A 14,466-nucleotide genomic window follows, 5' to 3' on the forward strand; every position below is an offset into this window, starting at 1 on the left:
GGGCAGAGGAGCACCAGGCAACGGAGTCACACAAATAACCAATTCTGTGCTTCACTGCCAGTTCCAAAAGATCGGGTGGGAAATCGTTTTGGGTTGGCCCAAAATTCTCGTCCAACTGCAAAGCCGAACGAAAAATGATTTTGGTTCATTTTCAAGCATTTAGAAAGATTTTAAAATTGGATGAAATAGAAATGCTGCCATCAATTCTGAAATGAAAAGACATTTTGAGTTGGAAAAAATCCAGAACGTCTAATTCGGGAAATGTCCAGACAAAACATTTCCATTTTTTCAAGGTGTTTTTTCTCGGATTTTTTTTCAGCTGCAGCAATGTGGCGAAATTGACACAAATTTGCAAAATGTCTCACTCGCCCTGAACCTGCGTTTTTCAGTGGAGAAACGTTTCGGTCGAAAAATTTCTCCCAGCTCCCTCCTGCCACTGACATGCCTGGAAAAACAGAGTGGGAACTGCAGGGTAGAGTCCTGCATAGGCCTGGTTTTCAAATCCCACTCCGACCCGCCCCCAAACTGTTTCTTGCATTTTTATTTCTCTCCCAGCTGCAAAAACCTTAGATCCCGCAAATCCTACAAGAGAGAGAGATTCCCTCATGCCACTTTTAAAGAAAATAGTGTGGTTAATATATTATACATATATTATAGTCAGACATAATTCTTACTGCTAAAAGTATAAAACAAATCTTCCTTAAACCATGTAAAAAGTTATTTAAGTGCTGTTATAATGGACATCAAATCGCTTTCTATCCTTTGCTTAAATTTAAGTATAAACACTTTTATTTTTAAAAAGCCAACTTGCTTTCTATTGCTGAAATTCTACTGATGACAAGCTGCTGCCCTGTGTTTTCCCGCATATTACCGCAGTCGGCTTTCTTTGCCCACCCAATCCCACCTGCAACAAAGCACTTTTACCCGCTCCTGCTATTATAGCAGCAGGTCCTGTGGGTCCCGTGGGATCCCAGTCCTGCTGCAGAGCTCTAGCCTGGCCCAGGTTTCACTCCCTCCTCCGTATTTTCTCCAGGTCTGCACCGTCCCTTGTGACATGGGGCGACCGGCATGGCCTGTGGGGCGCCAGGGACAGAGCATCCTGCCAATCTGCAGAGGGGCCCTACAGTGTTTCCACATTATCTCCACCCCCTTGGGCGGCTTCTTTGCTTTCCTCTTCTGCAGCGAGCTGAAGTGTCCATTGATCCTCCTGCGGGGACACTCCAGTCCCTTCCCTGGATCAGCCGGGTTCAGTTAGAACCTGTCAGGTCTCGGAGGCTTCAGACCCCCGCCCTGCCCATGTGCATTACTTTGCATTGACCAAAACTCAACTTCATCTGCCATCGCGTTGCCCATTGACTCAGCTCCTTTCGATCTCCCTCAAGTTCCCGACTAACCTCAATATGTTGCCTTCTCTGCAGATTTCACCACCTCCTCGCTCACCCCCCGTCAGATCATCTGAGTACCGTGAAGGCTGGGTCTAGCACAGAGCCTGGAGGCCTCCACTTTTAAGCTTTTGCCATCACACAAAATTCCCTTGAATTCTGGCTCTGTTTTCTAGAGACACAAGGTGGGGGGAAGAGACGAGCTTCTGAGCGACACCGAGCTCTGCTGTGGGTCAGCGTTGCTCAACAGCTCGTGTCTCAGCCCAGCAGAAGCTGGTCCAATAAAAGCTTTTCCCTCCCCGACCTTGTCTCTCTAATATCCCGGGACCCAAATGGCTACAAGAACGCTGCAAACTCCTGTTTTCTGGCTGTTGTCCTGTTTCTGCTCCATGACGGTCCATTGCCTCCCACCCCAGGACGGCTTCGATTCCTTCCTGCCGTACAGCGAGGGACTGTGCCGAAGGCTTTTTGACAGTCCACATCAAGTACATCGAGTGGTTCATCTCTGCTCCCTAAACCTGGGACGTTCAAAGCAGCCAAAGGGAGACCGAGACCCGACTCCCAGGGAGTTTCAGCAGACACTGCCCCCCTCGCCGCTGGTTTTTCCTTTGAAAATCTCCCTATTTCATTCCCCCACCACTCCAGGAGTGAGACTTCTTTTCCCTTGCACAGACTGAGCCGCTTTATCCCGGCTCTGTCGTCGTCATGGGGTTTTGCAGCGGGAGCGTGCACCTGAGATATATCTCCAGCCTTTACCCGCTTTGCAGCAGACCAGGGAAGATTACAAGGGATAATATAACACGGCTTAAAAACTCTTACCTTCAGGTGCAAAATAGTCCAGTTCACCTCCAATTTCTCTGTAAATTGAAGAGATGCACTAACCTGTCTAGCACGGCCCCTTTCCTCTCTATATAGGCCAAAGACAGAATTGGACGTAATTGGGTGTAATGATTTACTGAAAGCAACATGCAATACGACCATCATGCCTGGCCACTCCCTCTTTAAGTACAATTCAGACCGACTCTTTCTCAACCCATCAGCTTGTGTTTTATAGAACTTGTCTCGTAAAGTCTCCTGGTTCGTGCAACAGAGTTAAGAGATGATACTCAGCTCAGTCACAAGGGTAGAGGTGCGACTGTTTGCACATTGGAGGTGTTTAGCCAGATCATGAGATGGTGTGGATCATAGAGAGAGGGCAAATTCACAGCAGCCGGGGATCTGTCCAATAGAGCTAGGGCCAATTGACACCAGCCCAGGATCTGGTTCCATTTACTCATTAGGACAGCTGCCCTCTCACGCCCAGAACAGGTTGTTAAATTCCTTCTCCTTAAATTGGGCAAACATTCATTGGTGACACATATTCTTATCCGCCCCATGTCAAGGGCGTTGTGTCCAACTGGGTCTCGTGCCCGTGATGTCGCGCCCGGCTGGGGGAATTTAGTTACAGAATAACTGAGCGGAGAAGTGCGTTTCGGCCTTGGTTGTATTTCAAGCCAGTTTTGCTCCCTGAGGTTGTCGAGATGGGTAGGGGGCTTCCAGATGGAATCCAGGTGTTAGGATCTGCAGGAGTCTAAAGAGAGGGGGTGGTTGGAGAGCGACTGGTGAACAGTGCGATGGAAAACCTGGGGATTAGTTATATCAATGCATTAATGCAAGGCTCAGATTCAATTGGTAGGTGGTGATTCTGTATCGGTGCCTCACCAAGTTTGCAGCCTTGTTCTCTAGAATCTCGGCTGTCATTGAAAACACAAGAGTGAGGGGAATGGGAAAGTCCCCCACAAACCTTTTTCAAAAGCTCTTTCGGTTTAGATAGTTTTAGGCGGTTGCCTTTTCTAAAAGGGGCAACAACTGGTTTTATTTAAAACTGTCTCCGTAACCCATTTTCCATACCTTCAGAGAATTTGAGGGGTTGACATCAGCAGGTCTGGTATGTATAGTTCTGTGAAAGCTCCGGTTGTCACTCTTTATAAACTCAGGTAACACGTTAGGTAGCGACCTGGGCTGTGGGATGCAGAATGTCTCCACATCTGAATTTGTAAAGTTCTGTTAAATGGCCCCACACCCCCCACATCATGCCACTTTAGCAATCTGCTTAAAGTTTGGTTGAGAAATTCTTTTCTCTGACCTGTGTATAATTATTGAGGCAGGCAACCTTCACTGCAAACAGCTTTAAAGGCCATGGTACTTCACTGCCCATTTTATCTTTGAGGCCTAAGGCCCAGGCTCATGTAGAGAGACTGTCTATTGCTGTTAAGATATACTTAAAATCACTGTAAAACTCCAGAGTAAAACTCCAGACATGGGGGGCGTGGGGAAGGGTTCCATCCTAGACCCTGGCATTACACCTCTTCTGATTAGTAGATGTTTCCCTTCTGGAATGCTCTAAGGGGGGCTGAAACCCCCTTGGTGGGGGGGGAGTTCTTAGAGGGGTCACAGAGCCCTCTTTTCGGGTGGGTCACCCCATCCCAGAACCTGTCCTAATTGGTCAAATCTACTCTCAGGGAGGTCCTGTGGGGCTGAAAATCACCCCACTTGGTACAGAATGGCGGGGGGAGTTTACAGAGGGGTCACATGCCATCCCTTCCTTCTGGTTATGTGTCCATCTTGACCCCAGAAATAATACCCCAGGGGCTGAGTTTTACGGTGACAAGTGGGTGGAGCCTGAGAGTAAAAGAGGTGGGTGCAATGTTTGATTGATGTTGTCACACTTGTACTACTTATCTATCCCCATACACCTCCTCTGTCTATCTCGAAAGATCTCCAGGGCAGGACTGTGTCAACATGTCTGTGCAGCACCTGACACAACTGGGGCCGCAATCTAGTCAGAGTCTGGGCAGAACTTGGCACAACGCATTCCTGATCTCTAGGTACTACCCTAGTACGTTTCTTGACAAAGCCCTGTTTGGCATGATTTAATTGGGGATCGGTCCTGCTTTGGGCCGGGAGTTGGACTAGATGACCTCCTGAGGTTCCTTCCAAGACTGATATTCTATGATTCTTTCTCTCTTACATGCCAAGGGACCACAGATCCCTCCGGGCTAGGATAGCACTGAAGTGCAGCCACCTCTGGGGTGGGGGTGAACCCCAGCCTGGGGAATATCTAATGACAGCAATGTTTAGGAGATGGACCCTGGAAGATTAAATATCCTCAGAGGGGAGCCCAGTCACTTTAACAGAGACAAGGGTGGAAATCAACAAATGCGCCGCGACTCCCACTCATCCTCTGCCTCTGGCAGCCCAGTGAGACTGCTGCCCAAGGACTCTTCCCCAAGGGGTCCCTCCATCTTCCCAGTGGATGCCCCCCTTCACTGGCCCTCCGCTCTCCCCAGCTGTGGGAGGGCCACTGGTCTGCCCTCTAGGATGCGTCCACACTGCAGCTGGGAGGGGTCCGGCCCAGCTCAGGGAGAGGGACCCAGGCTAGCCTGACTTCAGGACTGGGCAAACTGGTTGAAACTATAGTAAAGAACAGAATTGTCAGACACAGAGATGAACATAATTTGCTGGGGAAGAGTCAACTTGGTCTTAGTAAAGGGATATCGTGCCTCATGAATCTCCTAGAATTCTTTGAGGGGGTCAACAAGCATGTGGACAAGTGGGACCCAGTGGATGTAGTGTACTTAGATTTTCAGAAAGCCTCTTAAAAGTTCCCTCACCAAAGGCTCTTAAGCAAAGTAAGCTGTCATGGGACAAGAGGGAAGGGTCTCTCATGGGTCGGTAACTGGTTACAAGATAGGAAGCAAAGGGTAGGAAGAAATGGTTAGTTTTCAGAATAGGGAGAGGTAAATAGTGGTGTCCCCAGGGATCTGCACTGGGCCCAGTCCTATTCAACATATTCATAAACAATCTGGAAAAAGGGGTAAACAATGAGGTGGCAAAATTAGGACTGAAAAGATCGTGTTGCCTCAATATAAATCCATGGGACGCCCACAGCTTGAACACTGCGTGCGGATGTGGTCGCCCCGTCTCAAAAAAGATCTACTGGAATTGGAAAAGGCTCAGAAAAGGGCAATAAAAATAATGAGGGGGACGGAAAGCCTTCCGTACGAGGAGAGATTAATAAGAGTGGGACTCTTCAGCTTGGAAAAGAGACGACTGAGGGGGGATAGGAGAGAGGTCTATAAAAGGTTGAAGGGTGTGGAGGAAGTAAATAAGGAAGTGTTATTTACTCCTCCTAACAAAAGAACTAGGGGCCACCAAATGAAATTAACAGGCTGCAGGTCTAAAACAAACAAAAGGAAGTATTTCTTCACACAACGCAGAGTCAACCTGTGGAACTGGTTGTCAGGGGATGTGGTGAAGGCCAAGACCATAACAGTGTTCAAAGAAGAACTAGATAAATTCATGGAGGACAGGTCCATCAGTGGCGATTAGCCAGGATGGGCAGGGATGGTGGCCCTAGCCTCTGTTTGCCAGGAGCTGGGAATGGGCGACAGGGGATGGATCACTTGATGATTCCCTGTTCTGTTCATTCCCTCTGGGGCACCTTTCATTGGCCTCCGTCGGAAGACAGGATACTGGTCTAGATGGACCTTTGGTCTGACCCAGTAGGGCCATTCTTACATTCTTATGCTCGAGTGTGGATAGCAGTGTGGCCACGTGCATGGGGAGAGGCGTGACAGGACTCCCTGTGTGGAGCCCCACCATGCCTCAGTTTCCCGGGTCCCACAGGGCTGTTGCACAGACCTAGTCGTTAAGGTTTGTGATGCCCTCAGATCCCGTGGCGAGAACTCCGCAGAGAGGCCCAGGAGGTGTCATTAATCATTCAGCGCAGCGCAGGCTTGGAACAGCGGGTGGGAAATACGGCCTGGGGTAGTGCCCCACTGAGAAGAAACAGACGTATTGACCGAGGCAGGGCTGCGGTGGAGAACACACAGTGCGTGATCGTGAATCAAAGGCTGGAGCACAATGCAAATGCGCCGGGGGATTGGATTAAGCTTGTACTGGCAACGTGTGTTCTGGCATTTCCTGACTTCTCAGAGCTTCAGTGTGCAACCTCCATGGTGTGCTTGGAATGTAGATTTTTATTGCAGATTTTATATTTACACACACACACACATACACAGAGAGCCAAGCAAATTCTTAAGTGGCTAGTGCATCTGACAGCGCCCCAGTCCCTGCGGACGGGCCCAGCAATGGGCAACCTGTACTTAACAACACACCGGGGGCTTTTATTTCGGATCCTGATTTATTCAGTGAATTTGCTAATGCACAGAGAGATTCCAGCCAGCCGTGAGGTACCAGGACAGATGCACACCCATATTCTGGGCAGACTCTTGGTTATGCAGCGGCCCCCCTGCATCGCCCCGGCAGTGCCGGGGGGCCTCGGAGGGGGCGCTGCTGGGAATTCAGGCCTTTCCTCACAGGCACCAGGTGCCATGTGGCCCGTGCAGGGCGGGGGGTCAGGAGAGCAGCTTCACCAGCAGCAGCCCAGTCAGGCCAGGCAGGTAGAGGGCAAAGGAGAATTTCCCCAGAGCCGGGCTGGCTCCATCGGTGGTGGCAGGGGTTGTTTTGGGGAGGGTGGTTCTTTTGGTTGTGGTGCTAGTTTTGGGAGGGGGGGTTGTTGGAGCGGGTCTGGTTGTGGTGGGGGTTGGATTGGGGGTGGGGGGGGTTGTTGGAGCGGGGCTGGGGGTTGCATTGGGGGTGGGGGTGGGGGTTGTCGCGGGGCTGGGGGTGGGGGTTGGATTGGGGGTGGGGGGGGTTGTTTCTAGGGCGGTGGTGGTTGTGGGAGGGGGGACGGTGGGTATTTTCTCTGCCGGAACAGTGGCCCCCCAATAAAAGGAAAATGTGTATGGTGTAGAAATCAGGGTGCTTCCAGGTTTAATGTCCTGAGCAGACGCAGTAGCGCAGCCTTTCGCTTGAAATGGCGAAGAAGATGGACCTGAGGGAGGAAACCAGGTTGTTATGAGGCGGGGGCAGCTCTGGTTCCTTCTCTGCCCCCAGAACCTCTGTCTCCACCATCCAGCGGTTCCCGCCTCTGCCCCCCGGTCCCACCCTCCCAGTGCTCTCGCTGTAACCGGCCACGGCAGGCCGGGCGTCTGGTCCCCTCTTGCCTCCCCCGCGCCCCTTTCTGCAGCTCCACAAGAGACTGAAGCTGGAGTTTGGATCCCAGCTGATGGCCCGGGGGCGGCTCCTTCCCCAGCGCGCGGCCCCCCGAGGAACACGCCCGGCTCTCAGCGTCCCCGGCAGCCCCGACCGCTCGGTTCAGTTATTTTATAAACACCCCAAAGCGCTGGGAGTCCTGGACACACACGGAGAACAGGAGCTTCCGCACTGAGCAATGGCTTCGCTCCACCTTAAACATACAGGGAGTGGGGTCTAGTGGTCAGAGCAGTGGGGGCTGGGAGCCAGGACTCCTGGGTTCTCTCCCCAGCTCGGCATCACTGACATAACAACCCTTCCCATGGCAAGAGACCGTGTTGTCGTAACTCCAGGAGCCGGGCGGCATCACTGAGCCGGGGGAGCTGGTGAGGAAGGGAAAACTTCCAAGTTCCTCTCTCCTTCCCTCTGGCCAAAACCCCCCTTGGCCGCCCCCACCCGCCCAAGGGCCCAGCACGGACTCTAGGTTTCACCAGTTCTCTGGGGAGTTCCCGAGGCCTGAGATTCCCGCGGAGCTCCCGCCCTGTCCCCAGCTGGCAGCATTTACCATTCTTTAGAAACCCAGTGAAATCCAGGCAGTAGGTCTCGTCCCCGGTACAAGGGGTGATGGTGCTGTTGCAGACAGTGAAGTTCAGAGCAAAGCAGGTGGGGCACTGCAGGCCGTTCTCGGTGGTGCTCCCCGTGGGCACTGAGAACCGAGAGAGAGCGAGACGGTTACAGGGTGGGTTAAACCTCGTTCAAACCCCTCGTCTGTGCCCTGCATTGCCCGAGCGCGTGAAGGCCCCACCCCCAGCCCGACGGCATTTCTCCGTCTGTCTGTGACACCACCATCTGTGAACGCCACAGCCGATCGGTTCCAGGCCCCAGCGAGTTTGAAGTGGAGCCTGACAGGCTCAGGGAGGTTTCCATTTGAGCCCATCCCGGCTGCTGCCCCCTCTCTCGCCTGCAGCCCTCGCCCATCTGATTTCACATGGGCCCCGACTGCTCCACCCACCCCCTGGTCTGGAGACCCGCCAGCTACGGCCATTTCAATGGCGGCAGAAATGACGTTCGAGTGAATGGACAATAAAGGGGAGAAACGGTAACAAATACAATTGTGCCGGGGCTTGTCCACATGAACCATTCGACTGTAGTAAGGGGATCCGGGGTGTAAGGATCTGCCGGGGTGTGAATCGACCCTGCGCCAGCCTGCCACGGCCCAGCTGTCCACATGCGCCCTGCTGACGCGCGTGAACCCTTCATTCATGTGCTTTAAGCTAGTGCCCTTGCAACGCGCTCGAACGGCCACGTGCGTCGGCAGGGGGCTCGCGGAGAGCTGCAGTCACGCCCCAGCCCAGCGCCGTCCAAACTGTTCCTGTGGACAAGCCATGAAACAGGGACAGTAAAAACAGACCCACAACTTACCTTCCAGTGCGCCTGAGTTACAGTTATCTGCGTCGTTGCATCGTGCGGTGTTGATCCTCACATACTGGCCATTCCCAACAGTGAACGAGATGGGGACTTTTATGTCACTTTTATAGCTACTCAGACACTGTTTGAAGAAGGACATGTCCTGGGTCCCATCTTTGTTAAAGACAGAAAACCAAAACAGAAAATGAGAGGCTGGGAGGGGAACCTCGAGTAGCAGTCGAGAGGTTATTTTCCCTCCATATTTGGTCCTGGGGCGACACTGCTGGGATCCTGTGTCCAGTTCAGGAAGTTGAAGAGGAACCCGGGTCTCAACTACACCCCAAACTGCATCAGCCAGCCAGAGGGTAAAAGGTTTTGGGTGTGGATAGTAGGGCGTGTGGTGGGATGATTAGGGCTAAAATGGGTTCACGGCTGCGGTGAAGAGAGACCCTGAGTGGGTGGAAGTTTCAATAAACCCATTTGTGACTGTGCTGGGAAAATGACCTGAGTGTGGTCAGAGGCAGGTGGCATGTATGGAGATAGATAGATAGATAGATAGATAGATGGGGGGGTGGGGATAGATAGATAAATGGGGGGTGGAGATGGAGATAGATTAGATGGGGGGTGGGGACAGAGAGGGGGTGTGGGGATAGATAGATTAGATAGATGGGGGGTGGGGATAGATAGATTAGATGGGGGGTGGAGATGGAGATAGAATAGATGGGGGGTGGAGATGAAGATAAAATAGATGGGGGGTGGGGACAGAGGGGGGGTGTGGGGATAGATAGATAGATTAGATAGATGGGGGTGGAGATAGATAGATAGATAGATTAGATTAGATAGAAGGGGGGTGGAGACAGAGATAGATGATAGATAGAGGGGGTGTGGGAGGATAGATAGATGGGGGGTGGCGATAGATAGATTAGATAAAGACAGACCACGTTAAAGCTGGCAGTGTGCTATGCATTCTTCTTACAGAGTAAATGGAAGGAGCCATTTACTCTCTTTAATTCAGTGGAAGATGAACAGAAAGCGGGTCTGTAACTGAGGTTTTTGATTCCAAAGGGCAAATGTTGAGAAATGAAGGGAACTAGTGAAATCTGCCGGCCTGAAGAGCTCAGAGAGTTGAATACAGAGAAGGTTTGGAATCACTTTTTGCCCGTTTGACTTAAAGAATCTTGAATTTGCATCTGAAGCAAGTGGAAAAACCGTGTGCGGCCGGGCTCCTGCCCGGAGTAGGTGACTAACCGCTTCCTACAAGATTTTGGGGGCAAGCCGACAGTGTACAAGGGATCTCAGCGCCAATCTCTATTTTTAACACAATTCAGAACGTGCATTTCCACCCAAAGCAGTTTTGCTTGTTGCAGCGCAGCCATGCATTGTGGGGCTGAAACCGTAGTGAATGAAATTCAATAAATAAAGCTCCAGGGGTAAAATCCTGGCCCCACTGAACTCAGTGGAAGATTTGCGACTGACTCCAATGGGGCCAGGATTCCAAACTGCCGCGTCTTCCAATCGCTACGTAAAACACAGTGACGTTGCCTGAACAAATCAAGCGTCGAGCCCAGACTGAGTGGTGTGTGCCGGGGGGATGTGCTTTGTGGATGGATTGTGCTGGGGTTGGCCTTAGCGATGAGGAAGGTGACAGACTGAGGGGCGGGATGTGCTTGGGGTGACGGCAATGTCACCTACCCAGTTTAATATCTTCTGCCACAGAGAGGCAGCCACCAGTAGCCTTGTTGTCTTGGCAGATCCCTGGAACAAAACTGCACTCCTTTGTTTGACCAAAGCACGTCTTACATGTCAGGGTCGCAGCTGGAGAAAGAAGAACAAGTATTTCCTTCTTACTGTGATGTAACAGTGTCACTCTGAAATGTCCCTTACCCCAGTCTTCCCCCTCTGCTCCAAACAAGCCGAGGGGTTAACGGACCCGATTTCCTCCCGGACACTCAGCAATTGCACAATTTCAGCCCCTGGGCCTGTCAAGGTTCCTTCCCCACTCTGAACTCTGGGGTACAGATGTGGGGACCTGCATGAAAAGCTCCTAAGCTTACTTTTACCCGCTTAGGTTAAAACTTCCCCAAGGTACAAACTATTTTACCTTTTGCCCTTGGACTTTATCGCTGCCACCACCAAACATCTAACCGGTATTATTATTAGGGAAGAGTCCGTTTGGAAACGTCTTCCCTCCCCCCCAAATTCCTCCCAAAGGTTACCCCCCCCTTTCTGGGGAAGGTTTGATAAAAATCCTCACCAATTTGCATAGGTGAACACAGACCCAAACCCTTGGATCTTAAGAACAATGAAAAAGCAAACAGGTTCTTAAAGGAAGAATTGTAACTGAAGAAAAAGTAAAAGAATCACCCCTGTAAAATCAGGATGGCAAATACCTTGCAGGGGAATTAGATTCAAAGCATAGAGAATCTCTCTAGGCAAAACCTTAAGTTACAAAAAGACACAAAAACAGGAATATCCATTCCCTCCAGCACAGCTTATTTTCTCAGCCATTTAAACAAACAGAATTGAACGCATCTCTAGCTAGGTTACTTACTAAGTTCTAAGACTCCATTCCTGTTCTGTCCCCGGCAAAAGCATCACCCAGACAGAGAGGCTTTGTTTCCCCACCCCCACCCCCAGGTTTTTGAAAGTATCTGGTCTCCTCATTGGTCATTGTGGTCAGGTGCCAGCGAAGTTACCTTTAGCTTCTTAACCCTTTACAGGTGAAAGGGTTTTTCCTCTGGCCAGGAGGGATTTTAAAGGTGTTTACTCTTCCCTTTATATTTATGACAGGGCCAATGGTACCCCGGGGCCCCACTGGGGACGGGTGAAGGGGATGATGTTCTTCCCAAGCTCCACCCACAAACTATACTCCGCCCACCCCAGACGTGGCTCCCGTTGTACAGCTATTCACAGGACCGGTGAGTCACTTGCTTTGCAGTGTGCATTGGCTGAGTCTGTCGCACCGGCCAGGGCTCCTGGCAGCCCCAACTGATCCTCACAAACTCCTTGGGTGCCCTCCCCACCCCCTTCTATTGCAGGGACACCATGCAAGCCCCCCCATCCCCTACCTCATTCCAGGGGCTCTGTGTGCCCCCCATTACCCATCTCCCGTACTAGGGTGCCCCATTCTCCCCCCATGTCAGGGGCTCTGTGTGTCCCCAATTAACCCCCCCCACCACCACCACCATCATCCTTCTTTCTGTCTGGGAGACCAGCCGCTCAGGGTGTAACATGTTAAAGCTCCAGGGGGATGCTGGGCAGAGCTGGTCTGGTGGGGGGGTGGTTGACGGGCTAGAAGATGTCAAAGGCACCACAAACCGGTTCTTTGATCTACACACAGTTACAAGGGTGGTTGAAAGTGTGGCTCGGCTGGCCAGAGGCCAGCGGCTCTGTGTCTCCCTGATCTCCCTCTTCCGGTTTTCTGATTTCCCCCAAAGTCAATGTGATTCTGCCCAGCGATGTCTAGAACATCCTCTAAAATTCTGGAGTTAATGGAACACAGCGTTCAGAAGTTATCTGGTTGCATAGAAATAGGGAAAGGCCACTGATGTGAGTGTAGCCCGGCTCTCTGGGCGGGCTGCCAGCCAGCCAGCAGAGGGGTCTGACGGAAAGGTTTGGGGTACAGAAGCCAGCTGTCTTGTCCCCTAGTCTCATGGGGATTGATCCCCATTGGGAAGGCTCTCTGATGGACTGATCCCCCAGGTTTAGAGCCTGGTTACACGGCCCTGAGCTTAAAGTAAAGCCAACTTTGCCCACATCCCTCTGGATCAGCCCAGCCATTCGCAATCTGTGGGGAATGGGAAGGATGGAAATTGCCAGGCAAAAAACAGAACAAAAGGACGTTCATTGTCCCGTGTTCCCCAAATTAGCACAGATACAAGTGGAATTAACCACAGCGTGTGGACACGCACAGACCTCTTGGTGACCTATAAGTGAAGAATCTCTGCCCTTCAGGCCTTATGTACAGCGCCCTGCACACAAGCTGCACCTTGAATTGGTCTAAATTCAACTCCCAGCCACTGGATCTCATTCTGCCTCTGTTTGCTCAGTTGGAGAGCCCTCTGCTACCGGAAATTGTAGGCCTGATTCCAGGTCACACTCAGTCCCCTAGCAGTGTAATTTACTCCTCTATTGAGTCCCCTTTGTGTTGCCAAAGCAATGCAGAGGGGCCTTCATGGAAATAAGAATTCAGGGCAGTATCTGGTAATGGTGTCCCTCGGGCCTGGTCTACCCTAAACAGGGTGATATAGATACAGTGCTCGGGGGGGTTGAAAAGTCCACACCCTGAGCGCCGCAGCTAGGCTGACCTAACCCCTGGAGTAGGTGCAGGCCGATGGGTGGATGTTTCCTCAGCCTGGCTACCGGCTCGGGGAGGGGAGTTCCTAGAAGGATGGAAAACCCATCCTTTGGGTTTTCCTGTCCCAATGGAAAGGAAAACCTGTCCATTGGGACAGGCGGCGTCTTCACTACGGGCCTCTGCCAGCCCAGCTACAGCGCTGGGACACATCAGTAGCCGTAGTGTAGACAGAGCCCTGTACCCCACACAGAGCTAATCCCCCCTCCCTGCACATGCTGGATGTTCCCCTGACTGGGGGTCCGGGGAGTATAAAGGGTCCAAGCCCAGGAGGGGTTAGACGGCCACAGCAGAGGGTGACTCACATGGGATAGTTTGTGCACTCGTTGTAGCTAGGAGAGCAGGGAGAAGGCAGAGGAGGAAGGAAACCATCCTGGTGCTGGGAGGCCCACGGAGCTGGGCTCGGAGCTGAACGGGGCCTTGTCCCGGCTGACACAGCGAGCTCTGCCTGAGGGGAGAGGAGAGAGTCAAGACCAAAATGAGACAGGAAAGGGAATTCCAGCCCAGATTCAGAGGGAAAAGCACCAGGCAACAGAGCTGCACAAATAACCGATTTTTTTGGTTCACTGGCAGTTCCAAAAGATCAGGAAATAAAAAATCATTTTCGGTTGAACCAAAATTCTCATCCGACCGAAAAGCCAAACAAAAAATGGTTTGGGTTCATTTTCAGGCATTTAAAAACATTCTTAACATGGTTTAAATATAAAGGTTGCCATCCATTTTGAAAAGACATTTTGAGTTGAAAAAATCAAAACGTTTAATTCTGGATCTGTGAAGGTGAAACATTTCCACCCTTTCCGGGTTTTTATTTTTTTCTTTCTAGGATTTGCTGCTGCTGCTGCAATATGGCGAAATTGACACAAATTCACAAAATGCTTCAGTTGCCCCAAACTTGCATTTTGGGGTGGAGAAAAGTTTTGGTGAAAACATGTCTCCCAGCTCTCTCCTGCCACCGACATGCCCGGAAATAACAGGGTGGGAACTCCAGGGAGGAGCCCGGCGTGGGACTGTCATCTTAATCCCACGCCAACCCGCCCCCACATTGTTTCTTGCATTGTTATTCCTGTCACACCCACAAAAACCCTAGATCCTACAAATCCCACAAGAGCGACAAAATCCCTCAGGCTACTTAAAAAAAATGGAAAAAAACATTTGGTTAATATACGATAAATATAAACAGAAGTCAGACACAATTGTTTCTACTAAAAGTATCAAACAAATCTTGCTTAAACCATGTAAAAAATA

The 14,466-nt window shown here is 51.2% G+C and overlaps 1 protein-coding gene across 1 annotated transcript; it reads right to left on the bottom strand.

Annotated features, from left to right (window-relative positions):
- Positions 1 to 6,544: 6,544 nt before the first annotated feature.
- Positions 6,545 to 13,593, bottom strand: LOC140902871 (phospholipase A2 inhibitor and Ly6/PLAUR domain-containing protein). Its single transcript, XM_073323457.2, has 6 exons — positions 13,527 to 13,593; positions 10,560 to 10,682; positions 8,883 to 9,041; positions 8,026 to 8,166; positions 7,126 to 7,260; positions 6,545 to 6,987 (listed from the first exon to the last, which is right to left on the bottom strand). Exons 1-6 carry the CDS (start codon positions 13,591 to 13,593, stop codon positions 6,782 to 6,784), a joined length of 831 nt encoding a protein of 276 aa, XP_073179558.1. The 3' UTR covers positions 6,545 to 6,781.
- Between the last annotated feature and the right edge of the window lie 873 nt (positions 13,594 to 14,466).

This window comes from Lepidochelys kempii, chromosome 24, assembly GCF_965140285.1.
Source record: "Lepidochelys kempii isolate rLepKem1 chromosome 24, rLepKem1.hap1, whole genome shotgun sequence".
NCBI classification, from domain to species: Eukaryota; Metazoa; Chordata; order Testudines; family Cheloniidae; genus Lepidochelys; species Lepidochelys kempii.

Excerpts from the sequence above, each read along its gene's own strand:
- LOC140902871 (XM_073323457.2), bottom strand. The coding sequence starts at position 13,593 with ATGGTTTCCTTCCTCCTCTGCCTTCTCCCTGCTCTCCTAGCTACAACG. Across the intron at positions 10,683-13,526 it reads GAGTGCACAAACTATCCCAT|CTGCGACCCTGACATGTAAG; the intron begins GTGAGTCACCCT and ends TTCTTTCTCCAG. Across the intron at positions 9,042-10,559 it reads GGCAGAAGATATTAAACTGG|ATGGGACCCAGGACATGTCC; the intron begins GTAGGTGACATT and ends TCTTTAACAAAG.